At 45.5% G+C, this 27,821-nt stretch overlaps 3 protein-coding genes and 1 long non-coding RNA gene across 14 annotated transcripts in view; 3 read left to right on the forward strand and 1 right to left on the reverse strand.

The window, feature by feature from the left end:
• The first annotated feature begins 2,254 nt into the window (after positions 1–2,254).
• LOC135896753 (uncharacterized) lies at positions 2,255–5,340 on the forward strand. Its single transcript, XR_010562800.2, has 3 exons — positions 2,255–2,660; positions 4,069–4,278; positions 5,100–5,340. It is a non-coding gene; the product is annotated as an uncharacterized lncRNA (long non-coding RNA).
• A 1,114-nt stretch (positions 5,341–6,454) lies between these two features.
• Positions 6,455–27,821, forward strand: part of LOC135896749 (kinesin-like protein KIF12) — a 535,077-nt gene continuing 513,710 nt past the window's right edge. For 8 of the 10 annotated variants that reach the window (XM_065425245.1, XM_065425249.1, XM_065425248.1 and 5 more), the window contains exons 1-2: positions 22,178–22,312; positions 22,388–22,471. In XM_065425245.1, coding sequence (XP_065281317.1) covers positions 22,206–22,312; positions 22,388–22,471 — 191 coding nt within the window. In that variant the 5' untranslated portion in view covers positions 22,178–22,205. Of the gene's footprint in view, positions 6,539–22,114; positions 22,313–22,387; positions 22,472–27,821 lie in introns of those variants that run through there. The other 2 variants (XM_065425246.1, XM_065425247.2) reach the window with 2 other exon arrangements.
• LOC139056472 (uncharacterized) lies at positions 11,157–13,010 on the forward strand. Its single transcript, XM_070534721.1, has 2 exons — positions 11,157–11,194; positions 11,715–13,010. The coding sequence occupies exons 1-2, from the start codon at positions 11,157–11,159 to the stop codon at positions 12,880–12,882; spliced, it is 1,206 nt and encodes a 401-aa protein (XP_070390822.1). The 3' UTR covers positions 12,883–13,010.
• Positions 13,147–21,839, reverse strand: LOC139056429 (uncharacterized). Of its 2 annotated transcripts, XM_070534675.1 has the most exons (5): positions 21,411–21,839; positions 20,952–21,153; positions 19,737–19,870; positions 18,076–18,140; positions 13,147–15,132 (listed from the first exon to the last, which is right to left on the reverse strand). In XM_070534675.1, the coding sequence occupies exons 1-3, from the start codon at positions 21,621–21,623 to the stop codon at positions 19,848–19,850; spliced, it is 438 nt and encodes a 145-aa protein (XP_070390776.1). In that variant the 5' UTR covers positions 21,624–21,839; the 3' UTR covers positions 13,147–15,132; positions 18,076–18,140; positions 19,737–19,847. The 2 variants fall into 2 exon arrangements, with proteins under 2 accessions (XP_070390776.1, XP_070390777.1); XM_070534676.1 differs by lacking the exon at positions 18,076–18,140.

A 27,821-nucleotide genomic window follows, 5' to 3' on the forward strand; every position in this document is an offset into this window, starting at 1 on the left:
GCCATGGGAAGGGTGTATATGAGCGGTGATCATGAATTTGTGCTCAGTAGGTGTCAAAGAAGCCCGTAGGCCATGCACCATCGCACTAGACGGCGCGCTGATCGGCTCGTGTTCGCCAACTAAAGCGGGAGACACACGGTCCGATTTGGAGTCCGATCCGGCGTCTGACGTGCCGAAACTGCAGCCTGAATCGAGGTGTTTTGCCGTGCCGAAGCGCCGGATCGGACGTCCGGCGTGCGACAAACCGGGCAGATTTTCATCGTTCGACGTGTCCGACAACTGCACCGTCGTCTGGCCGCAGCCATTGGCAGCGCGGCTGGCATGTGACGTTCTCTGACGTTCCCTCCACGGAGGCGGTGCTGGCTTTCCGGTTTCTCGCAGTTATGCTTTTTAGAGCGCAGCTCTTTGGCGTCCGTTCCTGGGTTTCGCGTCGTCGTCGGCGTCGTCGTCGGCGTTGTCGTCGTCGTCGTCGTCGTCGTCGGCGTTGTCGTCGGCCTCGTAACCAGCTCGCCGACGAATCTGCTCCGCCGCCGCCGCGCATGCGCGCTGTCGGCTCTCCGGGCGAGGGAGGATGATGGAAGGGAGGAGGAGAGACTGTGGAGGAGGGCTGGCTACACAAATGGCTCTTTGGCGTCCGTTCCTGGGCTTCGCGTCGTCGTCGGCGTTGTCGTCGGCCTCGTAACCAGCTCCGCCCCCCTTTCATCCCCCCAGCGCTAGCAGCGACCGACTGATACCGCTTTCGTGAGTCCGCTACCGCACTCACAAAAGACGTCGTGCACTTCCTGCAACTCGCATTAACCGTCCATCGATCCACACCGATGTTAGTAGTGGGGGACTTTAATGTTGACATAAAGACAAACAGCAATTTCCTAACACTTATGCGGGACAACATCCCGTTCCTCTCGCTCGTAACGCGTCCCACGGCTGTGACAACCTCGCGAGGCACTTGTATAGATCTCGTCTTTGAGAATGAAGCATTGGTGTACCAAGTCGAACATATATCAGTCTATTTCTCCGACCACAAAGCTGCCTTCATGACTGTCAAGAACTGTTAGTGCAGTCTTTGTTAAAGGAATACGTGTGAAAAATAAAAAAAATAATTCTGTGATAGCGCATACATGTGTTGCTCGATTTCTTTGTCTCAATCTATCGAAAAGGTGAAACAGCTTATTTGCTGCGCTCAAATTTCGCATTAGGAAGTAACGTAATCGTCGGTAATTTTTTTCCTTGCCTGCTGCAGTTTGTTTCTGACATGAAATAGTTACCAGTTCAGTAAAATTATCTCGAACGTGTGCCTGTTACGCAAACCAGCGCCTTGTACACTAGCGCTAAGCTACTGGTGAGATCGGGAGCCGCGACGCGAGGGCATTGCGCGAGCAGACATCACACACCGACCGTCTGAGCGAGGCCGCTCGCTTCGCTTGCACGTTTGCCCTTCGCAACGACTGCGTCGAGTAAACCAATTGTATTTAATTACGGCCGACCTAAGTGTACAGTGTTCATTGTTTTGGCAAAAATAAGCACTCCTCGACGAGCTCGGACTGGATCGCAAGCGCCGTCGGCTGCAGCGTCCGCCTAGCTATGCCTACCGGCCCTATCGCTGGCTTTAGCGGAGCCGTCAGTGGACAACGCGCCGTCGTGAAGTGTTCTGTCACTCACAGGGGCATAATTTTATCGACAGCCTTCGCGTAAAGCGAAGCAGTGTGGTGCAGAGTTGTTTATATTACGTTTCTCGACGTGGATATCAACTCAAGCTGGGGAGTTGGATGTGGGCGGAGCTTACGCGCCGCTCATGCCGTAGCATGCAGCGCCGCACGTCGGATCGGACACCGAATCGTACCGCGTGCGTCTGTATAGCTCGCTCATGGTTCGGCTGAAGTCCCCGTATACACTTTATAAATGAGGAAGCCTACCTAGGCACTGTAAACCCAATGATTGCGGCCTAAATGCCTCTCCGCCTCCTACTACGGCTTCCTTTGAGTGACAGTCTGATCTCGAAGGCCATGCTTTTGCAACCTGCATGCACCTGAAGCAATTGCGAATCTTGAAGGCAACATCCGCTTAGTTTTTATTATATATACATTTCCTTAAACTTCGTATCACAAAGTACAAAGTACACACTTCTGGATCAAATAAATTTATTAAAAGACTCTGTCAAATGTTATTAGGAAAAAACACGCAATTTTTTCATTTAAGATACATTTTTCTAAAAAACCGCAGAGTGGCGCTACTGTAGCATTTGTTTGGTCGACACACCACGTTGGTTGTCGTGAGTGCTCCCTGCAGTGAGGTGGTATTTGAGGTAAATTTTAGAAGTGCCTAGACAAAACGTGCTGCTTGTTGTGTGCAGTGACCATCCCAAACCCTCCGGACTCGTGTAACGCCATTGGTTCGCCGTGTGTTTCGAGCGATCCACCAGTGTCGTCAGTGAGTGCCCTAGTACAGCTCCCGTCCGAACTGCCTTTGTTCTGCCGAGCTGCCTGCCGGCGCTCTCGTCAAAAGTCTGGTACTGGGGCTTCGAATTGTAGTGTTTGGAAGACTGTTGAAGGTTGTGCTTTTGTGGAGCTGGAGTTCATCGGCAGTTCTACAGTGCTTGCGCCAGAGAAACGTCGGTGCTTCTGTACCTGTTAGACGAAGGAGCGTTTGCCAAGTCTTGAAAGGTAAGCAAGTTTGGCGCTTGCGCGCATTCTTTAAGCTTATGATTTGCGTAATGAGCGTTGCGTAACTAGCTAGAGCAAAGCGCTTTCCTATCGTATGTTAGCCATGTTGCTGTGCACATTTAGCAAGCAATTTCGCGAAAGCTTCCTCTGATGTTACAGCGTACTTGCATTCTGCTACCCGCCTTGATTGCTATGCCTGAATGGGCACACAGTTATGAAAACACATTGAAAGTTTGTGTTCGTTCGGCAGTGCGTAATAATTTGAAGACTGCGATTTTGTAGCAATACTTACCCCTCGATTCTATATCACTCTTCTCGCCCACCGCTAACGGCCGGCAGCTGCAGTACGTAGCACGGGCCGGGGCGTCGGTCAGCCTACTAACGAATAGCGCAAAGGAATACCATCGCTACAAAATCGCGGTCTTTAAATTATTACGCAAATTTTGTGCACAATGAGATGTTATAAACACACCTTGCATGTACATGAAAAAAAGGTTTACAACAGAGATGACATATATGCATGGGCACATATGTGTCAATAAAATACTCGAGCCTCTTTCTGCCTACAGAAAAAGAAGTTATGTCTTCTCGAGGGCATGGCTGCTTGTAATAATGAACCTCTAAGGGAAGGTTTTCTCTAATCCCTATTTTTGATATCTAAATGCTTATGTGGCATGTACAAACTGCTTGCATCCATTTCTCATTGGGATGAGCTGTCTGAAATTTATTTTCAGTAATAATTGCAATAATTAACTACTTTCACCTGTCTTCTAATGACTAAAGTTCTATGCTTCTACCTTGACAAACCTTTTGTGAAATTAGTTTGATGAGGCCCAATATACAGCGCTTTCTAAATTGAAGGTATCAGTACCTATTAAAGACTACGCTAACTATGAAAATGCTGCTTGCGTATATTGTTTATTCACTCTGTCAGACAAAATCTTTACACCCAAGTGCAGTCAGTAAATTTAAAAGTGCATGCCTGCAAGGGGAAGTCAGAATTGTATTTGAAGACAATTGCATCTTGTTTGATAGTTCTCGAGCACTTGTGCGCCACTAATCGAGCACAGCTTGGCCCTATACTCGATGAGGCTTGAAGCTTTCAATGTCTGCTAATCACTAAAACAGCACCAGATCTCACTCTGTGTCAAGGGGTGGCACACATTTGCTTAGTTCTAGGCAGATGCATGTCTTTCTTTCGCATTGAAGTTCCCAATACTTTCTAGTCTTACGTAAAAGTACACAGCTCAGTACAATGCATGTATGGTATACGTAAGGCTGCTTTGTTCTTTAAACCGAATCAACAAGAAGCAGCGACTTCCGTTTTTGCAAACCTTACCCTACTTCCTAACCATTCCTTGATCAAATGCGTATAAAATGAATCTTTGGTTGTTGTATTCTTTCACAGGTAGACATCGGTGACGGTGTATACGTTGAAAAGGGCCTGCTGAAGAGGCTGTGCCTGGATGCTAACAACTCAGGCTTTCACTTCGCGGAGGGCCTCCTTAAAGCTCCTTTTTCAATAGAAGACGTTGAAGGGAGGTCCTTCTTTGGGCGGCTGTCAAATGCCTTCCACAGAAGGATCCGTTGGATTCCAAGAAGGTCAACACCATAGTAGGTATGTATGTCACAAAGAAGCATCTTAATATTCTTTGTGCAGTTTTCAACAAAACTCCTTTCATGGCAATTTCAATGCTATCTTAGGGTATACTCCTTTCTTTCCTGCTAAAATAGCTATTAACCTGATTATAATAGCATATTATAATGCAAGCCTTGCCACCATAACTAGAAAATTGTCATTACTGTTGGCATGTGTATTTTTGTGATAGAGGCCCTGGTCATGTGAATGCACTGATAATATAATATCCTGTCTTGTGGAAAGCTAACATGTTTAGTAACAAGCTCACTTTGACAATGTCTGCCTGCACAACAAAGGCATTTTGTAATCTTGCTGTAGAACGTCCGTAATGCCTGTTCAACTGCTTACATGTTGCTTGTATCATTTCGTGGTTCTTAAGTGCAACATAAAAATCAACTCTTCTATGTACCTGTGCCCAAGCAAAGCTGCAGCATAGTTATGACTGACACCTTGCCTTTCCTAAGATAATTCACACATGAAACTTCCATGTACTAGTCACAATACGAATATCGAAGTTCATTAAACTGAAGTTGATTTACAGCTTTTGTTTGTAGATGACAATTGGTACGATAGAGTTTATGTGTCGTGCATCTGTTGGTGTTATGCACATCCATCACGCTCCCAGCTTTAATGCACGAATTCAGTCATTTCATGCATTTTTAGGACTTTGCACAAAACAGGTGGAGATGTTTATAGCTCACAGGATTGAAAGCTTGTCTCTTGTGCACTTCTCATGGCACTTCTTGTCTCATGTCACTGTAGCAAAACTAATATATTGCCTTTTTTCTTCTCGTTTCTAGACCACACAACGCAACATTTCAGCCTACTTCCAGGGCAGCTGGAGAACTCGTCCTCCTTACTAGCCCGGGGATATTAAATGGATGTGTTCAAGCACAAATGGAAACCCGTCTTCTTCTGTTGCATGCCACACCTAGCCACTTGGCAATCACTATTCGCCAAAGACAGATAGTTGACAGGATGTTACTAGCAAGTCGTTAGGATATATAAAGGTGGTTAATAAATAGTCATTGCACAGTTTTTAGGAAGCAAATAAAAATTTTATTCAGAGATAATCAAAGCTTACTTTTGCAATTTATAATTGCAAAAGTAATTACCTCTGGATAAAATTTTTATGTACTTTCTAATAACTGTGAAGCGACTATTTATTAACCACCTTTATACATCCTAACGACTATCTAGTAATATCCTGTCAACTATCTGTGGCGAATAGTCGACAGGATGTTACTAGCAAGTAGTTAGGATGTATAAAGGTGGTCAATAAATAGTCGCTTCACAGTTGACACTTTCTAACGACATAAGATAATAAGCAGTCGGTAAGAATTCTATCGACATTTTATATCTATACTTTCAATTCAATATCGGTGGCCAATAGTCGGCAGGAGGTTACTAGGAAGTTGTTACGGTGTCTAAAGACGTTTTATAGAATGTCGATAGGTTCTAGTAACATTTGTCTAAAGACGGTTTATAGAATGTTACTAAATTTTTTTGTAAGGGAAGTTCAGCACTACCGCGCCCCGCGACTTGTGCAACACCAGTGAGAACTTCGTCTCTGAATACGTCTGACAGACTTTCTTGCTCCTGCGGCGCTGGTGCTGAGTAAGTCATCTTCACCGGCGGCCTTTCACCCACTTGCGTTCAACCGCGGTTGCTAAGGCCCGCTCTGCCTTCTAGATTTTCAATATATGCGGCCCGTGCTCTACAACGGTCGCAAGCTATGATCCGCCACGACTAACTTAGCACGAGCGCCGCAGGTGCGAGACAGCCTGTGCAACGCAGCGGTCACCACATCGGGCTGCCTGCTGCTTCACCTATTTTACCGCGCCGACATCCAGCGTCCGAGCGTAAACAAACTCGACCCCACTCCGCAATGCCGGCATCTCTAGGGGACAAACGCCTGCAACACGCACTAAGAAACCTCTTCCGTAGTGACTAGGTAGAATCATATTCAAGGAGCAAAAGCCCCCAAATTTTCTCTCTCGCGCCCGCTCTTACTCGTGTCTGCGCAAAAACGGCTGGTGATCCACCAAATAAACGTCTCCCGAAAGCGACGCCTGCAATACCAATCTTAGAAACACGCTGACGCTGTTGTTTACAAGGGGGCGAGACAGATGGCGCGGCACGTCACTACCGCGCCTGCGCTATATACCTGCGCGCGTGTCCGGCGAGCGGCCGAGTCGATGGCGGACCGTTCATCTGACCGGACGCAGGCGGCAGCCGCGTGAGTACATTCGCCAGCTTGGCCCTTGTTGGAAAACCGGTGGCACGCACCCTCGACTAATGACAGTAACCTTCCTTTAGCACCGCTCAGCTGTGAGGCGGGCACAATCAATCACTCAGTTGACGCTATGCAGTTGTGGACAAGTGTGTGCTTCGCTTGATGGCAGTGGTGCATGTGGAAATAGAAAGCGTGCTTAAACGCCCAAGTCGTTCATATTTCCGCAAACATTAAATACAAGTTCTTTAAGATCCGACAACAACCTCGTAAGTCCGCAGGAAGCTTAACCATACGTTCTTCGCTGCATCTACGTTCCTAATAAAACGTCAACGCATGGGGTCGTCTTCAAATTTTGCTTTGTTATACGTTCTAACCAGCGGCGTAGCCAGAAATTTCGTTCGGGGGTGGGCTCACAACAGGTCGGCCTCCTTCTTGTACAATTCGTCGAGGGATCAAATGAATAACTGCACTGCCATTCCCAAATATCCTGCAAACGATTTCTTGAATGCTACGCACTTTCAAGACAAGTTAAATATGTACTTTTTCATTGAAGAATTGACTCGTATATCCCAAAAATTGTGCCGAAAATAACTGATATCAATGATTCCATGTTTTTTGTCTATTTACTAAGTAAAGAAAATATCACACGAACATTGAAACTGTGTCAGTTCGAAACCAAAAAAGCAGCCCTACTGAAAATGTCTATGCATATAGTACCTGTACATACAATGTTATTGGATATGGGGGCATATGGGTGATATAGAGGCATACGGGTGATACAGGGATATACAAGGAATATGGCGGCATATGGTTGATGTGGGATCATATGGGTGATTCGGTGGCATACGTGCAATATGGAAATGCGGATTTTTTTTTTTTGTGGCGAGGGTTTGTGGGCAACGTGGAATATACAGCAATGTGCATTCTAGTCATGTGTTTCATGAGTGCTGAACAACGTGTAAATGTGTGCAAAAGTAATTGTGCACCATATAGAAGAAAACCGAGGCCTAAATTATTTCCCCTGAGCACTATTTATTTAAATCATTCAGCATCTCTGCGATAAAGCGGTTCATCTTTCGCAGTCGGTCTGCTGCCGGCACTTCTGACGCTTTTCTGTCGACGTATAGGCTGCAAAGCGATTTTTTGAGACATAGGAACCTGCAGCACGTTTTAAATTTTTAAGTCAGGTGCTGAACTATCAAATAAAATAATACTGCAAACTATGCTAGGTTTAAAATATGCACTCGCGGCAGCCTGCAGCTTCTCAGTTGTCAGCGCCAGGGGCCTAGCCAGGGGGAGGGGGGGGTGGCATATGGGGCTTCAGCCCCCAACACGGAAATTTTTTCGTGCTGTCATGCCCCGCCTACCAAAACAACCCCCGGCGCAGGAAACCATGCTGGATTTTGTCTAGAATGCTCTTTTCATGCTCCAAAAGACGCTTCAGTGCGAACATTGCGAACTCGGACTGGATTTCGCGCCCACGCCCAAGCACCGGGAGTCGCACAACGCCAAAGAGCCCCAATCCGAGCACAAAGTTTCAAGGACGTTTCGATGGCGAGCGTGCTCGTCGCGGAATCTCCGTAGCGCATGGATTTTAATTCTGAAACTTCATGGGTATCGGGGGAGAGCTCCAGCACAAGGAAAGCTGGCGCCACCGTCGACGTGACAGGCATGACGGATCACGTGGACACAGCGGCCGCATCGGCTGCTTCGGAAGCACTGAAGCAAACTGAAAACGAAGGTTTAAAGTCCTACCTGCGCTGTGGTTCTGATTACAGGGACACTAAAGGTTACTATGAAGTCTAGTTATATTGATAAAGCAATGCCCTAGAACGTCTAAGGCGTCAATATAATCACGAACAGAGCTTTAGTAACCGAGAAATTGAGGTAAATGCATGGCTTCTTTAGAGCGAATAGCTTTGTTTGCCTCTTTTAATTGGCGGTCGCCCGGTGGATTTACGATAAAAGGGACAAGTGTGCGGGCTCTCCCGAAACCGCGTTCATCGCCTAACGACAGCGTCATAAGTCTTTGAGACGCACGTGTTAATTCGTGTAAGCTTTAAAGCTCGGTTCGCTTCATTCTTTCCAACTATAACAGGACCGCTAGCATATCTTCAATGAAATCAAGCCTTAATCTACCATCCCTAGCCTCACGTCGCAAAGCGTTTCGTATCTGTCTGTTCCATAAGATGTTTCATCATCCACACCTGCGTAGCGAATTAATCCCTCCCCCACGTCACCTATCATCTCGATTAGATCATGCCTACAAGGTCGGTGTCCCATTTTGTAGAACTAACGCTTTCTTCCAGTCATTTATACCTCGTACAGCAGCAGAGTGGAATCACCTTCCCGCACTGACAGCCACCATCAAAGATTACCAGCTTTTCAAGAACGCCTTAGCTAACATTGTATAAGTAGACACACTTGTTAACTTTTATTGCAATACTTCTCTTCCTTGTATCACATTTCCTATTTTTTCTTGTTTTGTATGCCTGTAACCACTCCCCTCTCCAATGCCAATGGCCCTGAGGGTACACGAAATAAATAAATAAATAAAAAAGTGTGCGTAGGTCAAAATGCGGCGGTGAAGCACTCGCAAAGAAAACGTGCGGTCGCCCTCTCGTTCACTGGCTAGTTTAGTAGTCGTTCGCTTACTCGTTCGTTCAGCTACTAGCTCGTTCGACCACTATGTCTTTAAGACACACTTAATGAGACAAGAAATTGTACCTCAATTGAACGACCGCATCATTTCACTTACCGCAATTTCGGCCGCGTCATAGCGCGGCAATTCTTTGCGCGGTCATCACTTATGTCATGTCTCGTAAATGTTATTTCGGAGCGAGCGCAACCGTCCTCAATGCATGCACCTCAGTGCAACTCAGTTCGCAACAAGGTTTGTGAATGGACGAGCTAACGCACGATGAAATATTATTCGTGATGAGTCACTAACCTGAAAAAATATTGAATTTGTTTGAGCCTGAATGAAGCGCTGTTACCGTATTACCGCTTCGCGAATGAATACTAAAAAGCTGATTTAATTCACTATATACGCAGAATCTCGACTCGATGATCGGCCGCGCGTATTTCTGTCGACTTTGAGGCACGAGAAACATAATAGCAGCGATCGCTCACCTCTGAGCCTTTGCGCGTGCTTAGAAGATTGGCAAGCACGCACGTTGGCGGCACTGTAGCTTGTAATACTATTTCGAACCTTCAGAGCAGCCACCGCTCGTACCTTCTGTCGGCCTTTGCACGTCATCGCTGATACGCGCCGCGAATTCTCATGGTAAGAATGGCGCGGATTATTTAGGCTGCTGGGGGCTTGCTGGAGGTCACGATGTTGGCATTGGATCGTAAATGTGTTATTTACAACCATTCACAACAGCATCTTGCCAAACTTGCCAAATGTTGCGTACCTAATTGTAGCGCACGCGATACAGTTGGAGCAATCACGGCACAGCGTTAACGCTCGTTCAGATACTTCTTTAAAAAATAATTATCAAAATAGAAAAAAGGCTCCCGTCACCGAATTTGTATAACCGTCCGTATAGAAATTGTATGCTGTACACGAAGTTACTCGGAGCTAGAAAGCCATTGCGAACTTTAAAGCGCACCGCTTTGCTATGCGTGCATTCACTGTGCGAAAGGTCCTCTGCTACGCTCGAGCGGTGTATCGGGAACCAGCGCTGGAGTTTCGACGAACATGCAGCGCCGCCCTCTGGACGCGGCCGGAAGTTTTCAGTAATACAAACAAATAGAAATGGCAGCAAACGTCAACGACACCGCGGTGCGTGAAAGTGAAACCATAGGTGAAACGCGGAAAAAGAAACTTCGAGGCCGGCGGTATTGCTGTGTTTTTAAGTGCCACAACCAAGAAGGCTATGATCGCAGCGTGTCTTTTTACACATTCCCTTCAAAGCCGTACGAGTTAGAGCGGCGGCAACGTTGGATACAAGCTGTTCGACGTGCTGGGTGAGTGTGTTTAATTTTAAAGCGTGACACTTAAACAGGTGGGAATACGCTTGAACTTATATGCTTAATTTGTTCGACAGGCCTGACGGCAAGCCATGGCAGCCGAATGCGAACACCAGAATATGCAGCCGGCACTTCTTCGGCAATGCAAAGAGTAATTGCATGCACCATCCCGCCTACGTGCCAACAATTTTTCCTTCAGCATACCGCTGCACGGTTCCATGCGACCCTTCGGCACCAATAGAGCGTTACCACCGGTGAGGTTTTTTAAAGCAAAACTACGTGTCGTCGTTGTGGGTTGTGTTAAATTAGGCATCGAGCGATCGCGCCTCGAGAAAGCCGCACCAACTTGTTGCCGAGAGGAGCGGAACTTGCACGACGCGCGCGTAAGGGCCCGTCAGGCGGTTGGAAATTTGCGCTGTGTTCGGCTACTGTGCCAGTGAGCAGGTGTTTGACAACCATAAAGGCCAAACTGTTCGTTTTATGCCACTCGTCATCCACCGTTCAAGGCCGGCTGATCCCGTTGATAACGCGGACGATCGGACGTCGCCCTGGCCACGAACGATCGCGGCCGCCTTCATTATTTCTTGGGCTATTTCTGCATTGCAGTAGAAACGATGCAAACTGTTGATTTATAGTAAAAGCCTCCATGTACGCTTCGACATCTCAATACACCACCGCTGCTTGGTACGTTCGCATACCCCAGTAGCTTAATTGTACGCAGCCGACGGTTTTGTTTCCGGGCTATCGCGACACCTAACTCCATTTTATAGTTTATTGGTTTCAACGATACAAAGACTGTAGCGGCTGACGAGCTGTTAGTTAGCTTTCAAAGTCCAAGAGTCGCCTTTCGACTAATCTTAAATGTCTTCTTCATCAACCTATCACATTAATGTCGCGTTGATGCAGTGGGGGATGTCTTTAAAAACCGTACATACAAGTGCACCGATTCTATGTTTTTTTTTTCTTACCAGATGGGCAGAGCGAGCTCGAGCACGTGCGAAATCACCTACGAATTGCCAGGAGCCATCACAACAAAGTGAAAGGAGGGCAAGTGGAAAACAATGTTGCATTTTGGTTCAGAAATCATAGAAAAATTTATTTTTTCCGTTTACACAGGACAAGGACACTCACAGTTTGGTTGGAGGCTCCAATCAGCAGCAGTTAATTGACTTTTTCCATTTATACAGGACAATGACATTCACAGTTTGGCTGGAGGCTTGTATCAGCAGCAGTCATGCCTTGAACCGCCAAATGGACACAGTAGCCTGGAGCTGGTACGTTCACCGTTTGCTGGAGCTCGATTCATATTCTCTCTCATTTGCGACTTTCAGGTTGAATGCAATCTTGAAGAGGAGCACATTGAGGCATTAGACCTTACAGTGCAAAAGGTGTGCCAGAAAGAAGAATCAGCCACACCATGCTTCATAACACCAGCAGGAAATTTGCCATGCCTATCGCACCGTGCTGCAGGACCAGACTCTAGGGTTTGCTTTTTTGGGGGATTCGACACAGTTTCCTTAACACCCGGTGCAGTGAGAGATCTCTGTGGCGTTTCAGACAATGTTTTCTCGCTCCTGTTAAGTCTCCTGCCTCACACGAGAGATAAGGGTACTGATGTCAGCCTTCCGAACAAACTTTTAATATTTCTATTCAAAATGAAGCATGGAGTGCCTTTTAGTGCAATTGCAGTAATTTTTGGCATTCATGAAACAACAGCAGCACGAACGTTTCATGCAGTTCTGGGCACGCTTGCGGGTGCTACAAGAAAGTGGATATATAAGCCACATATGCAAGTGATACGGGATACACGTCCAGAGTGTTTTAAGGTCAACTATCCTGACTGCACACTCATTGTCGATTGCACTGAAGTGCGCACAGAAACACCATCAGAGGTGAGGCAACAACATGTCCTCTACTCCACGTACAAAAGTGGCTTTACATTGAAATTTTTAGTTGCGATTGCCCCCTCTGGCCTCATTGTATTCAAGTCCAAATCCTATGGTGGGCGTTGCTCAGACACACAAATCGTGCTGGAATCAGGATTCCTTGAAATAATTGGTCAGCATGATGTTATTCTTGCTGATAAGGGTTTTCCTGGAATACTAGCAGGTGTAGCAGGTAAAAGTGCCGTACTGATTATGCCACCATTCTCAACTGGCAACCAGCCGTTCTCACCTGCAGAACTGCAAGAAACATACAATGTTGCTCAAGTGCGCGTGCATGTAGAGAGAGTGATACAGCGCATAAAAACTCATGGAATTTTGGAGCACCGTATTCCTGTCAGTTTGATTCCTGCCATGAGTGAAATTTTTCATATGTGCTGCATTTTGGCAAATCTGCAAAGTCCAATAATTCAAAGCAACACAAAGTAAGGTGCTTTATTTTCACTGTGACACACAAGCACAGAGTATCAAACATATTTTTTGCATAAGCACTGCTACCACCTTTTACAAAATTGTAATATTTAAAGGCCAACTTCCCCACAGAGATTTTGAAAAATATTCCGGTCATGTGTTTTTCATCATTTTTGGCAATAATAAAAAGCGGACCAATCCATTCGTGTAAACATGTGTAGACTTATGTGCCTAGCTTGCAAACACAATACTGCTGTTTTGCAGGCAAGCACCATACAGAAATAAATTACTATGCTTTATTTTTAGAACATTAAGCGCAGTATGACACTGAAGAAACTGCTCATAGCAGTGATATTTTAGCCAGCTAACATAGTAGTGCCCAGGTCACCAGGAAAGCTAGCAGCTTTATCTGCGACTCTGAAATTATAAACTTGGATGAGAAATTGTAAAGCAAGGGGACAGCACTAGGCTGAACAAATTTGCAAACATATCTAAGAAGCTATGGTGTGGCTCTCAACCACCATACAAACACACACAAAAACATGGGAGACATCAATTAAAATTAAAGGAGACGTGATCAGGTCGACAGTGCCTCAAGGCTACATTCACTACAGGCATCAAAAATGGCTTAAACACTGCAACTGTGAACTAGCCTCAACTGTGCAACAGCAGAGGCTCTCAATAAGGAAATACACTGCAAGCTTACAGATACAACTGAAAGAATCACTGCAACTCCTTCAATGACAGAATGGACATGTAAAAGCCATGGCAGACGTTCGGGATCTTTTTGATGCAGTCTTTCATGTTGCAGTTATAAAGCGACAATAAGCAAAGAAATTGGTGGTAATAAAGCATTGCTGTTCACTTGCAAGTTCCTGAAAGCCAGGCAATTTCAGAGGAAGATTTCAGACTAAAACCAGCTTTTGCCATCAGGTAGCTCAACAGTGTTTAACACTCTAGCAACTTCCTTAAAGGGCCAACAAGTGCAAAAAATGTGTCATGAAATGGTGCAAAGGAAAAGACGATGATTTATATTGATAGAAACAAGGATGCTGTACATGTTTTAAGTAGCTATTATAATTTTAAATTGGCACAGAAATCGAAAAACACTTTGTCACTCACTGGAAGTGAAACCTTGATACTAACATACTGTAGGTAATTGAGCTGTTAATAAGTGCAGCATAATTTACAAATCAGCCTTTATATTACACAGACCTAGGGTCTGTATCCAAGCTAGCTGGTACAGTGGAAGGTCGAGACAGTAACACGTTTTGGTAAGGCATGTATGGCAATAACAATGTATTTTGTCATTCTTTCCGCTGTCTGTTTTTTATTTGTGCTTTACCTGCCTGAAAACCACAGGCACTTTAATATGTGAGTACTACAAGGTAAAAAAGGCATGCATAATGGTACACATAGATGCTTTTGTACATGCGCGAATTTGCATGCAAGTAACCCAAGTTCTGTGGTCCCCCCTATGAGATACAATATGACATCAACTATGCCACAAGTGGGCCAACTCTGCACACTGTAATCAGTAAATCTGCACACTGTAAGTCAGGAAAAACACGCAATAGGAAGTATACTGCATTTCAGTACTAATAAAAAGACCAGTAACCGCGTACACTAGTAGAAGGTCACGTGGCAGAGCTCTTATGCAGCTTCATGTGTGTGCCATGTGGTGCGCGAAAGGTCATTTTTCGCGACTTTTAGTGATAGGTTAAAAAAGTAAATTTCCAAATTTAATGAGAGAAACATGGCTTGTTTTAGCCACTATGATAGGGAATCATTCCATAAGCAGGGTTATCTGATTTCATGTGCTGAGCAGCTGTATGTACCTTTAAGAGCAAACTTACTTCCTGCAAGCAGGAATCTGGTCTAACGCAGGAGCTGCTTAATGTAGTATGAATAATAAAACGCCTCCAACCGAGGAATGTTTCGAGCAAGGAAGTCTTCATCTCTGTCAACAACTATAGTAATATCTTGCTTGCTTGTATAAACAAAAAAGAAACATTCTGTAGTGTTAGTGACATACATGGCAACCTGAACCTGTGAATAATATGGGTGGCTGCGAGGCAACTGAAGCATTCCATCATGATATGTCACATAGCTAACGTAGCTTTCGCACAGAGCATGATCTATGATTATGTCATCTTTACGACTGTAGGGGCACTTGATTTCAAGCAAAACGACACCACTGGTTGTTTGGAAAAGGCCATCGGGACTTGCACAAAGCCATGGCTGACAGGGGTGGATCACAACGCCAACCTGCAAAGCATATTTTGTAAAGTTAGCAAATAATATGTACAACATGCACGAACACCATATTCAATATGTTTTGTCCAACAGTCATGCTTTCAAATATCAGTAGCAACCACCGTGTGTGCAGCAGTGGCTGTGACAGTTCAGTATGTGTGAGCCAGCCTCAGTGTACAAGCACTTCGATGAAAATGCATTACGCTGATCTATAAATGTGCTAAGGGGAAAAATGATTGGTTTTACTTTTATTCCAGTAATGCATAGTGGAGAGGGGGATAGAGAGACAAGGGCAACACTGCCAAGCTCTACTAATTACCCACTCTTGCAGTGTATATTCTTTCAGCTTGCTGAGTAACGTGCTCTTGTGGATGAAATTCAAACTTGCCCTTATCCATTATGAACTCGCTTAGCAGTTCCTATAAAAGCACTACAAAAAACAACTTGATGTCTGTATTAGTAAACTGATAGATTAGTTAGTTGTACAATATTAAAATGCATTATGTGACAACGTAGTTACCACCAGAACAGCAATTGGCCTCCCTGGTGCAGTATTCGGCCACAACCTCCCTGATGATATCTACAATTGATAGACCTCAGTCCCCAACAGCTGCGTAGCTACTGACCAAGGAGGCGGTCAGACCTGTATTGCAGCAGAGGGTGCTAAGAATCTCTGGGTCCGAACAAGCCGCCAATGGAAACTGACCCTGTCAACCTTTAACAGCCGAACTCTGTCGAGTGAGGCTAGCTTAGCAAAACTCTTTGAGGAACTATCAGACGTTATTTGGGATATTATTGGCCTTAGCAAAATTAGAAGAACTGTTGAGGCTTATACATTGCTAAATACCGGCCATGTCCTCTGCTATAAAGGTCTCCCTGATAAGAAGCAATACGGGGTAGGATTCCTAATCCACAAGGACATAGCGGGCAACACTGACGAATTCTACAGCATTAACGAGAGGGTAGCACACTTGACATAAAAATTGTAACAGTGCCAACACATGCATCCACAATGGACGAGACACAAGCGCTTGTTACTTAGTGGATGCATGCATTGGCGCTGTTACAATTTTTACGTCAAGTATGCACCAACTCATCTAGAAAAAAGTTTTAATGAAGAGGGTAGCAGTAGTCGTAGCAGTAGAGGTATAGATTAAAGGCAGCACAAGCCTACACTCCAGCATCCAGCGACGATGATGAGGAAGTAGATCAGTTTTATGAAGATGTTGAATTAGCGATGAGAAAAGTGCACATTCGGTATACAGTAGTAATGGGTGACTTCAATGCAAAACTGGGGGAAAAGCAGGCAGGTGAGCAGGCAATTGGCGACTACGGCGTCGATTCTAGAAACACTAGAGGAGAGATGCTGGTAGACTTCGCCGAAAGCAATAAGCTGAGAATAATGAACACCTTTTTCAGGAAACGTAGCAACATAAAGTGGACCTGGAAAAGCCCTAATGGTGAAACAAGAAATGAAATTGATTTCATACTTTCTGCCGATCCCAGCATACTGCAGAATGTAGATGTGATAGGTAGGGTAAAGTGCAATAATCATAGGTTAGTGAGGGCTAGGATTCACCTCAGTTTGAAGAGAAAAAGAGTACAATCGCTCAAGAAAAAAACAGGTCAACTTAGAGGCAGGAAGGGTAAAAGCAGACAAATTTAGGCTGGTACTTGCAAACAAATATGCTGCCTTAGAACAGAGATGATGATGATGACATAGAGGCAATGAATGAAACCGTAACGAAGCTGGCGTCAGAGGCAGGAATTGTAGTGGGAGGCAAGGCACCAAGGTAACCAATAGGCAAGTTCTCCCAAGTAACAAAGGACCGAATAAAGAAACGACAAAGAATGAGAGTGTCCAACTCAAAAGATCAGATAGAATTCGTGGAACTGTCAAAACTGATCAACAAAACGAAAATAAGTGATATTTGAAATTATAACGTGAGAAAGAGTGAAGAAGCCGTAAAAAATGGACGCAGCCTGAAATCAGTGACAAAGAAACTTGGCATAGCACAGACCAAGATGTATGCACTGAAAGATAAGCAGGGTAATATCAGCAATCTTGAAGGTATAATAATAGCAGCGTAAGAATTGTGTACTGACCTGTACAGTACCCAAAAGCCTCTGGAGTACTCTATTCGAAACAATACTGAACAGTATACAGAAACTCCTCCTATATCTAGAGATGAGGTCAGAAGGGCCTCGCAAGACATGAAATGGGGAAAAGTGGCAGGAGATGAAATAACAGTCTATTTAATCAAAGATGGAGGAGACATAATGCTTGGAAAAATGGCGGCTCTCAATATGAAGTGTCTATCGACTGCAAGGGGCCCAGAAAACTGGAAGGACCGTAAAAGAGAGAGTGTAAGAGTCCTGACAGGGAACCCTAAGCATGAGAAGGAAATACACAGAATAAAAATGGGTTGGATCGCATACAGCAGACATCATGAGCTCCTGACTGGGAGCTTACTGTTATCACTGAAAAGAAAAGTATACAATCAGCACATTTTACCGGTGCTGACATATGGGGCAGAGACATGGAGACTGACAAAGAAGCTTGAGAACAAGTTAAGCACCGCGCAAAGAGCGATGCAATGAAGAATGCTAGGCATAACTTTAAGAGACAGAAAGAGATTGGTTTAGATCAGAGAGGAAATAGGTATAGACAATATTCTAATAGACATTAAGAGAAAAAAATGGCGCTGGGCAGGTCATGTAATGCGCAGATTAGATAACCGTTGGACCATTAGGGTGACAGAATAGGTCCCAAGAGAAGGGAAGCGCAGTAGAGGACGGCAGAAGACTAGGTGGTGCGACGAAATTTGGAAATTTGCGGGTGCTAGTTGGAATCTGTTGGCGCAGGACAGAGGTAATTGGAGATCGCAGGGAGAGGCTTTCGGCCTGCTGTGGACATAAAGTAGGCTGATGATGATGATGAACGTAGTTACAAACCTGGGTTACTTTGGCACCAATTTTTTTCTCGAATGTTGCCCTTGCTGTTGGTTCCATAGCAGTACCTTCAGAAAAGTAGAAAAAAAATGCAGATGCTATGTGCACGAGTTCAATGTAGCAATACTTAGAGAGCCTCATGCTCATTAATGATATCATGGATTTTGCTCTGAAATCCTTCCATAAATCACTTGTCAGTAGCAGTGTTGAACATTTTTAGTGTGCTAAGCAGTTATGAGTGTATCCCTTTTAAATCATGGCCCCTGGTAACATCAAACTTGGAAGTGTCAGAAGTGAAAAGGAAGAAAAGGTTCATGAATTTTCGTTGCCTCGAACAAAGAACCTCACGACTGCCAAGCAGGTCAACACAGCTAGTTGGGCGAGTTGAGAATTGCAATCGTGCATGTTCATGTGCTTACCAGACATTACAGAAGAGATGACGAGACACGGGTAACACGCCAGCTGTGCGCATCTCATTCTTTCTTTTGTCGTCTACTGAGCACATCTACACACTAGCAAAACTCTGAAACAAGTGCCCTACCAGTACACCACAGCTACTTTTCATTCCAGGTGAAATACAATTATACAGACTGGACTGAAGGAATACTACATGATACACAAGCATTGGCTTACAACTCAACATTTCATGAAAACCCAGTGGAGTACAGTGCACGCACAAGGCCAGCCATAATCACTCTTGCGAACATGGTAATCAAACATTACATGCAAAGCCAGCGTCAGATATACAAGAAAAATAATTAGCAAAAACTGTGTATTGCGCATGCCCAAGGGCCATATCTGCTTCTCAAGACTTTATTTTTCTGTCAGTGAAACGATGGCATGCTAACACGGACATCCAAGCTCCAACCCAAGCATTGCTGCCACTTCAACCTCTAGTTGCTTCTTTTCCTTAGCACACCGAGTAATGAACATTTCTTTTAATTCACTACAGCAGCCACATGCCTTGTGGTGCACTGGCAAATCGGCCCCACCAGCAGAGAAATGTGACATTGCATGCCTCCTTAGCTGGTATTCAGGACAATGACCTGGCTAATGAATGTCACCATGATGTTCTATGTATGACTGTATCTTGGTGTATATATATTGCTGTTTGTGTACTGCACTATCATCAATTGTTGCTTTCATGCTGCCAGTATGCACCACGGAAAATAAAACAATTTCTTGAAGCCTATGTCTCCCTGTGTGAATACAACAGACACCAATATGTTGGTTGCCTAGATGCTTACAGGCTCACAGGGTGTATGTATAGGCACATGGCATTCAAGTCCAAATGCCTGCACAAGAATCTACGGCTGTCATAATCCTTGCTGTATGTTCCCTTGTTAAAATGTGCATTTCTAGAGGAACTGTTCCTCACTCATGCACTTAACGGAATACAGAGCTACAAATTTTACTGTCACTGATAACCTGATCCACGCTGCAGTAGTATTCAAGCAAAGACCAATCTTTAGTAGTGCATATGTAAACATTTGTTCAGTTGCATGATTGAGGTGTTCCTAAGTGATGTAAAGCGGTATATTACAGTGGATTACAGTGCTTAGTGCCATCACTGGCTCAGGGCTGCTGCTTTAAACCAAAATTTATTAAATTCTATTACATGTCAAGTCCATCATGTCATTTATAAAAAAAAATTGGGTGCCTACCATACATCAGCGCCGGAACAAGTGGTGTTTTGGAGTTCTGCAGCTGCTCGGCCAGGGACTCGAAGGCCTTTTGCCTAGTCAGGATGCGGTGTGCGATGGAGCTTGATATCCTTACCGACCTTTCTTTGTGCCAACTGCAACACAAAAAGGATCAGTTCAATTTCATGGCCAGTAATAAAACGTAGAGCACATTCCGAAAGCATGCATCCATGCATGCACCAAGAAAGAGTATAGTGCACTACATGTTCTCATGCAGCAGAAAAGGTAAGAAAAGGAAAACATGCGAAATTTCAGAAATGTGCAGTGCTTTGTTACAAACCGGGGGCATTTTCCCTGCATTATAGTTTCAGCAGCTGTCACGGTTGCCTGGGAGCCTGTACATGCCACTTTTGTGGCAATAAATTGCTGCTCAATTGCAGTGAGTGAGGCACACTGTCCTGCTGTATAGTGAGGTAGACTACACTCCCAGATCAACACCTCTTCTACAGATAATATGTCAGCATGGAGTGCTGCCTTTGAAATAAGGTCTTCTAGGACGTCTTGCACGTCTCGTTCAATTCGCCCTTGCTCCTCACTTATCAAAGCTGAATTCATTACACAGTTTATGTCGGGGAAATGGTGCAGAACATAGGATGGCGGTTCTTCTTTTGGGCACTTGCCACCAACATACAGGGGCTTGTACTCTGCAAGAGATAACAGCTGTGAACTACATGTTTAATAAACTAAAAGCACAGAAATTGCAGTGGCGACAGCTGCAGATGCAAAAGTATGATCAGTATTTAGTGCAACAATATAAAACATGATTGTGATTGAGTACAGACATAGCCAAACTTGTGCTAGGCATACACACATACCGACTCCATGCTCAGAAAATGCAGGCTAATTAGATATGGCACTGTTGCATTGTCAATGCAGTGGCGTCCCTACGCAAGCGACAGGACCAGCAGCTTAGTGCTGCTGACCCCCCCCCCCCTTCCTGCATACCCACACACATACACAAGCTTCCACATGCACATAGCTTCCTTCCACATATGCTTAACATCAGCATGCCCAAAACCAGCTAGACACCACTTTGACCACGTTAATGTCGACTTGTCAAACAGGCATGTAAATAAGAAAATGAAATCGTGTTTCGAAAAGGCTTTCAATTTCCGCTGTACCGAGAACCAGTAGTTCTCCACGCCACATTTTTGCAAGACAAAATGTACAGTGTACCTCCAAAAAGCTCTTCGATGGACTCCCTTCGAGAAGTGTCCGGCTTAGAGGACGGCCGACCCCACCCTTGAGGGCGATCAGTCGAAGACGGCGCGTCGGCCTCGTTGACGAACAGGACGACGGCAGCTACATGTTTGCAACCGCCACCAAGGCCGGCCTTGCACGTGCACTGCGCACCCAGTATTCGCCGCTGCGATGACAGCTGCCAACGCAAAAATATATTTAGTCAAACAACTGAAAACATGATTCTTACCGCGCACGGACGTAGCGAAATTTGCGTTAGGCATACACGAGATAAGCAGCGCTCGAAATTGTTTAGTTTGTGAGGCTTCGCTACGCCGCGTAAAACTTAAAATTAATAAGCATATGAAGTCCGTAAACGCTGCTCAAACTACGCAAGACACCAATCTTCGCGGTCATGGTGAAATAAGAAAAAGCTTAACGAATATGCGCGCTTACCTGAATGTTGACGTCGTACGTAGCTTGACGCACTTGCGAGTGGCATTTCGCCACCACTTGTGAATCGCCATCAAAGCGTTCCAGGGTCTCCTCGACGTCGTAAGCGTACTTCGCAGCGCACAACTTTCGGCCCTTCTCAAGCGCACTAGCACGGAAATATTCGTCGATCCCGGCCACTTTTCTAAAACCGTAGCGCAGCACTACGGGTGCCATGCTGCAGCCGCGGAGGTGGCGTCGCAGTTTTTGAAACCTGTGAAAATGTTGGAACGCACCACGACACAACAACAGAAACAAGCGACAAAAACGTGCTCACGGTGAGGCCCACAACACTCACGTCGCCGCGGCGGGCAGCGGATATGACAGCATTGCTCGCACAGTGTGTGTTACTGAAAAATGCATTTCCGTCACTACAGACGGCGCTATCCCGTTATTTTTGGAGCGCCATCTGTCGAGAGCTGGTTCTCCATGGGGCACCATGGTCGAGGAGGGCGCGGAGAGGAGCAATGAGGAATGAAGGCGGAGAAGGAGAGTGTTGCTACTTTACGAAGTTGGCGCGCTTCCTCTCCGCTTGAGCACGGCCGCCTCGATCACGCGCGCACGGCGGGGCTTGCAAGTGCGCGCGTGATCGAGGCGGCCGTGGCTTGAGCCGCTATCGTCAGTTCTTGCGCCCGATCGCGAACTGCGCAGTTGCTGCAAAAGCGCAACGCAGCGCAATGTGCGTGAGATTCGTAACCCAGCAAGGCCGATATTTCACAGTGGAAGTTGGCCAGGACACTCAAGAAATAGTATTCAAACATGTGGTATGACAGTACTTCACAGCGTGCGCCATCTCCAAAGCAGGGATTGTTTCGCTACTTGTCAGGGCTTTGCGTCTACTCTGCTTATGCTATACTTCACACAGTGTATGCAATTTGGCCGTTCTGGTCCTTGCTACGGGGGCTGGACAAGGCCTTATCATTACGTTATTTGTCTCGCAGGCCCAGCACGGCTTCTTCTCAGGGCTCGTTGATGACCCTGAACCCAGATGACAATGGAGGTGACCACATCAACGTCGTCGTTAGGTGAGCACGTGTCCTCGCATGCCATCCCATCTCATTTTGAGGTGATTCATGACTTCGTAAATCTGCTCGCCGAATTCGCAATTCTCGTAGCTCTGAAAAAGCGAAATTGCGATGGGCAACCTGAAATTAAATTTTTGGGTTTGACTTGCCAAAACCACAACCTGATAATGAGGCACGCGGTAGTGGGGCACTCCGGATTATGCCACCTGTGGTTCTTTAAGGTGCAACCAATACACGGTGGGCGACGCTTGTTTGCCACTAAACTGAAAGTTTTCTTGGCCAACCTTTCCCCCCTTCCCAGGTAGCACACAAAGTCTTGAAAACGTCGTATTAAGGGATTCAACGTCTGAAATGGATTTTTGACCAAAATCGACGCATCAAAGACGTTCCAAACAAGATAGCTTAAAAACGAGGGGTGAATACGTTTGGATAACGTTGGAAGCCAGGCAGCTTAAAAACGAGGGGTGAATACGTTTTGAAAACGACTTCATATGACTCGCTCTATCTCTTTAGTTATCATGTGACCAAGGTGGCCACGTGATTCGTGATGCCGGGCAGCCGGGCGAGCCGGGCATAGTCGTGTCGTCGCGTCACCGCACTCGCATTGCGCTGTGGTGTTTTTGCGGCTGTTCTGAATGCGCTGCCGCTGCCCTTTGCTATGTAAGTGTTGCAGTGTTTTGCTGTCACGAAAACGGTATTCAGTGATTAATTTGGGTTGTGCGAAATTGTTTGTGTGGTTTTAATTCGGAAATCAGTAGTGTTTTCAATTGTTATCTGACCAAGGCGGCCACGTTATTCGTGAAGCCTGGCATAGTTACGTTATCGCACTCGCATGGCACTATAGTCTGTTTGCGACTCTTCTGAATGTGCTGCCGCTGCCTTTTGTCATGTAAGTGTTGCAGTGTTTTGCTGTCAAGAAAACGACATTCTGTGATTAGTTTGGGTTGTGCGATCTGTTTGAGCCGGGCATAATAGCGCTATCGCACTTGCATTGCGCTGTGGTATGTTTGCGGCTGTTCTGAACGTGCTGCCGCTGCCCTTTGTCATGTAAGTGTTGCAGTGTTTTGCCGTCAAGAAAACGACATTCTGTGACTAGTTTGGGTTGTGCGATCTGTCTGTATAGTTTTAATTTGTAAATCAGTAGTGTTTTCAATTGCAGGGCGCCGAGTGGAGGGCACTAATCAGTTCTCCAAGTTCATTGTCATGGTATTTGAGGCGCCTTTTCACTGACGCTGTAATGCAGGCGTTAAGGGCAGTATAAGGACGAAAGTTAGAGGGAAGAAATCGTGCCTGTGTGTCCCTAGCGTCGGGATCGGCCGCTATGCGTGATCCTAACAAGAAAGCATTTTGCAGAATACGAAGAAAGATGGCAAAATTGCTGTCTGTGCGCACCTTGCCAATCTCCGCAATAGAGCCGTCATCGTGGTATTTTAGTCTCCCGTTTAGCAAGAGTGTTGCAGACAAGATAACTGGTTCAAACAGGCTTTTTTTTTAATGTTTCTGTACTAGTACGGTATCCCAAAAGGTGAGGTCAAGTGTTCGCCCTATTTTCTTCCCTCGCGCTACAACGCACTGACAGAATTTTGCGTGCACCATATACACCGTGCTTTTGTCGTTTACGCTTCAGGTTCTCGATTGTGTTTTCGCCCCCTTTATCCACGTGAGCGGTATTTCATGGTCTTACGGGGTACCACGTGTGTCCATATATTGTGTCCAATATATGAAACGGCCCAATTCTATTTTATTTGACGATTCAAATGGTATTAATGTATTGAGTCCCTTGTAGCTTTGTGCTTGTTATCAATTTTACTACTTGGCGAATGGATATAGCATGTACGCTGCATAACTCGCTTGTGGATACTGCATACGTGAGTCGAGTATGCTTTAGGTAGTACGATTGTTTGCCGTTTGGGACATGTGTCGGAATGTACGCTGTGCGCCCTTCGCGCTTTACTTAGTCGGCGGCCTGCCAAGTTCGTGCGGGTGCAATGTGTGCGCATGAAGTTTGCGAAGCGCTCGCGCGGTTTTTTTTATATGTGTTCTGTTCGCGCGCTTCGCACAGCAGGGCATGCCGCAGTTCTTTGTCCTTGTGCAACACATTTTCCTAGCGTACGCCTGTGCATTATTTGATACCGGTTTCACACGGGGCTCTTTTAACCGCTATCCAATCCGTTACAAATCGAATTTCTCGGTCGTGATTGGCTCCTTTGCGCAAGCTACGAGAGTGATCGAGCCAGTCGCATCGATAATTTCGATCTGGATCGGGCTTGATCGCGATCGAGAGTGGTCGTGTGACACCGGTTTTACACATGGCTCCCACATAGGGAACACTTTAAGTTCAATGCTACTGAGTGAAGAGAAAGTGCATATATATGCCAGTGGTGGTATGTGGGCAAGTCTTTCTGGTGAAGCCAATACTTGTGCATTCAAAACATTTCAACAACCAGCGTAGTGCATCAATGTGTCTACTTCACAAAACGGAGCACCAGTGCAGATATCTGAGCATACCTGTCCAGGACAGCAAGTGTGTCTACATTTAAACCACTACCAGCTTGTGCGGCAGTTCTATTTCCAGCGGGACTGCAGTATAATCAGTAGGGTGCGCTCAAGTTGTTTATCTATGAAGCTCTGCCTCGACTGTGTGCCAAATATTTTTGGACGTGAAAGTGGGGGTGAATTGGTAAACATCAGTGGAACTGTTCCTGGACTTTGTGGCAAATGTTTTTGGATGTGAAAGTGTGCGTGAACTGGCAAAGAATTTGCTCTGGGCTACATGTGTTAAAAGTTTTTCTCATTCAGAGTGCTTCTTTTTTTACTTTAGGAGACTGAAGATATGCGCAAAGTGTGACATGTCAGTGTGCTAATTAATGTATTTGCTGGTTTGGAAATTATTCGTTGCAACTTTGTTTTTGCTAGAGAGGTCCAACTTTGCCTCATGTACAGGGCTTTTTAGATAAAACACTTACTATTTATTACGACCATTGCTTCCTTTGTTACACAAATGCAGCTTCCAGTGCATTCCAGTTTATTTCCATGTTTATGTAAGTTACTAATATGAGGCTTGCATATTCATTTCTCACGTTCTGGAGTGGCAAGATGCAGCATTACTGTCTCATCGTTCGCTGTACTACAGTATAGTGTTCACTTGTTACACTGAATCCCCCGTTTAAGTATTCTGTAGTGATTTCACTTTATTGCTTTTTTGTTGTATGGTTATTTTTCTCGCCATTACCTTCTTTGATATATCCTAAAGGCGATATTCCAATTTTGCATTGTTCCCATTTTTTTTATTTCTGTCACGGGATTATTTTATGATGGTATGCGGTGGTATTTCTTTTTGTGCTCTTTTCAAGCTTCTAGCTGATTGGTAACATTGCTTGGAGGCAGTTACCATCCGATTCATACTCTTGCATTTTTCAGTCTACTTCCATTCGCTCCGATGTCACTTCTGCATAACTCTAGTCCATCTAATAGCACGTGCCCTTTACTATGATAAATGAGAAACATTAGTACACTCCAGGTTCTTCTGTTCATTTTTGTATGTGTACTTGGAATTTTGTTTATGTGCTAGTGAATGTTCACTTTCGAGTTCATCACGAATCCTTTCTGCGACTTTTGTCATTGTTGATGTACTTTTACTTCTATTTGCATTTCTCACACAGTTTGTTCGAAGCTTGCATAAGCATTACATTTTAATAAAGTGTTTTTGCTTGGTCACAATGTTCTGATTTCATGCACTCTTGGCATGAAGAGCTTGGTCTTGCCGCCTGCAAAGTCGTGACCATTTGTTCTTTGCAGGATGTCATTCCCGTTTTGGTTGTAAGCATCGTAGCTTACTAAAGGTGGTATTAAGGATTCATTATTTTTAACAGACTTATTTTCGTGGGACTTGGTAGAGGATGCGCCGGCCATGCGGGGAACAGTGCTTGGCACTGCGCCATGGCTCTTGCAGTCAACACCGAATTCTACTCATCTGGGGCGCGATTGGAGATCGTTGTTCGAAACGCCCGATCAGTTTCACCTCACGCGATTGGCCTAGGCCGTGCCGACGGGTGCGGCTGACGACGTCTGCGCGGCATAGGCCAGTCGCGTGAGGCGAAACTAAACGCGTGTTTTGAACAACGATGTCTGATCCCACCCGTCACCCGCGAAAATTAGCTTCAGATGATCGTAAACCTTTCAAGACCACTTCTAGACCAGCTTTTTGATAACCTCCTAAAAACGTTTAGAAATTGGTTACGAATAGTTTTGGCAAAGGGATTACTTGTGTCTTTCCCAATCCTATTTCTAGACCAGCTTTTCGAATACGTCTTGCAGACCTGTTCTAGATCGTCTCAAGAAAGTAATTAAGCCGGACATCAGCAGAAATATACGACGTTTTCCCGCCGAAGTTCTCTCATTCGTGTCTTCTTTAACCCGTTTTTATCGTCTTGGATAAACGCTACGAAAACGTTACGTATCTCTTTTGTGCTACCTGGGTTGCCCTTTCCCCCCTTGTCCATTCGCCTGATGTCAAATTTACATAGCCGGCAATGAAAGGCTATGAGGGGACCCGCGATGTTCTTAAGCGTGAGCTGTTATGGGCTCAATACAATGGCCATTTCGGTGGGCGATGTCCGTCGCCGCCGGTGTCCGTCGCAGCTGTCGCCAGCAATGAGAAGAGAAAGTCACATGCCGGCGCGGCACACAGCTGGAGGAGCGGCTTTACGGGAACCTGCACCTCGCGCCTCGTGCACCGCCTATGGGGAAACAGCGCTGGATAAGCGGTGCGTCGAAAAGAGTGCGTTGCACGCCGCCCTGGCGACGTGCGACGACACACACGTGCGCGGCCGTATAGTTCGTATGTTTCCGTTTTCGCGCCGCTTCAAGTGGAGAGTTTTCCTAAAGAAGCTGGCGCCATCAAGTGAAGAAATGACGAAAGAAGCTTTTTAAGCTTTATATATTTTTCACAGTGTGTCGCGGCGAGCACGTGTGTTTCTTTAATGGTTGCGTGTGTGCCGTTGCCATGCGTGCGGGGCAGCCTGCCTCGCCAATCTAGCAGCTATGGCTCCGGTCGTGCTGCGCGACGGTTTCGGAAGTATTAGTTGGCCTGAAGACTTTCCATATTTCTCTGGCTAGACATAAAAAATTCTGATGTTACTTCTCCACAGCAGTCAACGGAGAAGAAAGCTTTATCGCATCAGCTGACTCGCGCAAGCAAGGGTTCGAGTGCTCCGCTGCTGGATCCGTAACAACGCTGGCTACATTTAGCACTAATTACATAAATTTACCGGATGCATCTCAGCGCCGAGTCCTCATCCGCATGCGCATATAAAAAAAAAACACATAGGTGGCTTAGTCGCATGTGCGA

The sequence above is a fragment of the Dermacentor albipictus genome, chromosome 2 (assembly GCF_038994185.2).
Source record: "Dermacentor albipictus isolate Rhodes 1998 colony chromosome 2, USDA_Dalb.pri_finalv2, whole genome shotgun sequence".
Taxonomy (NCBI): Eukaryota; Metazoa; Arthropoda; class Arachnida; order Ixodida; family Ixodidae; genus Dermacentor; species Dermacentor albipictus.

Bases quoted from the DNA above. Each gene is read 5' to 3' on its own strand.
- LOC139056472 (XM_070534721.1), top strand. From the start codon at position 11,157: ATGTACGCTTCGACATCTCAATACACCACCGCTGCTTG. The intron at 11,195-11,714 runs GTACGTTCGCAT...TGACATTCACAG, and splicing joins CAATACACCACCGCTGCTTG to TTTGGCTGGAGGCTTGTATC.
- LOC139056429 (XM_070534676.1), bottom strand. From the start codon at position 21,623: ATGGCACCCGTAGTGCTGCGCTACGGTTTTAGAAAAGTGGCCGGGATC. The intron at 21,154-21,410 runs GTAAGCGCGCAT...TTGCGTTGGCAG, and splicing joins CGTACGACGTCAACATTCAG to CTGTCATCGCAGCGGCGAAT. The intron at 19,871-20,951 runs GTACACTGTACA...TTTGTGTTGCAG, and splicing joins CATCGAAGAGCTTTTTGGAG to TTGGCACAAAGAAAGGTCGG.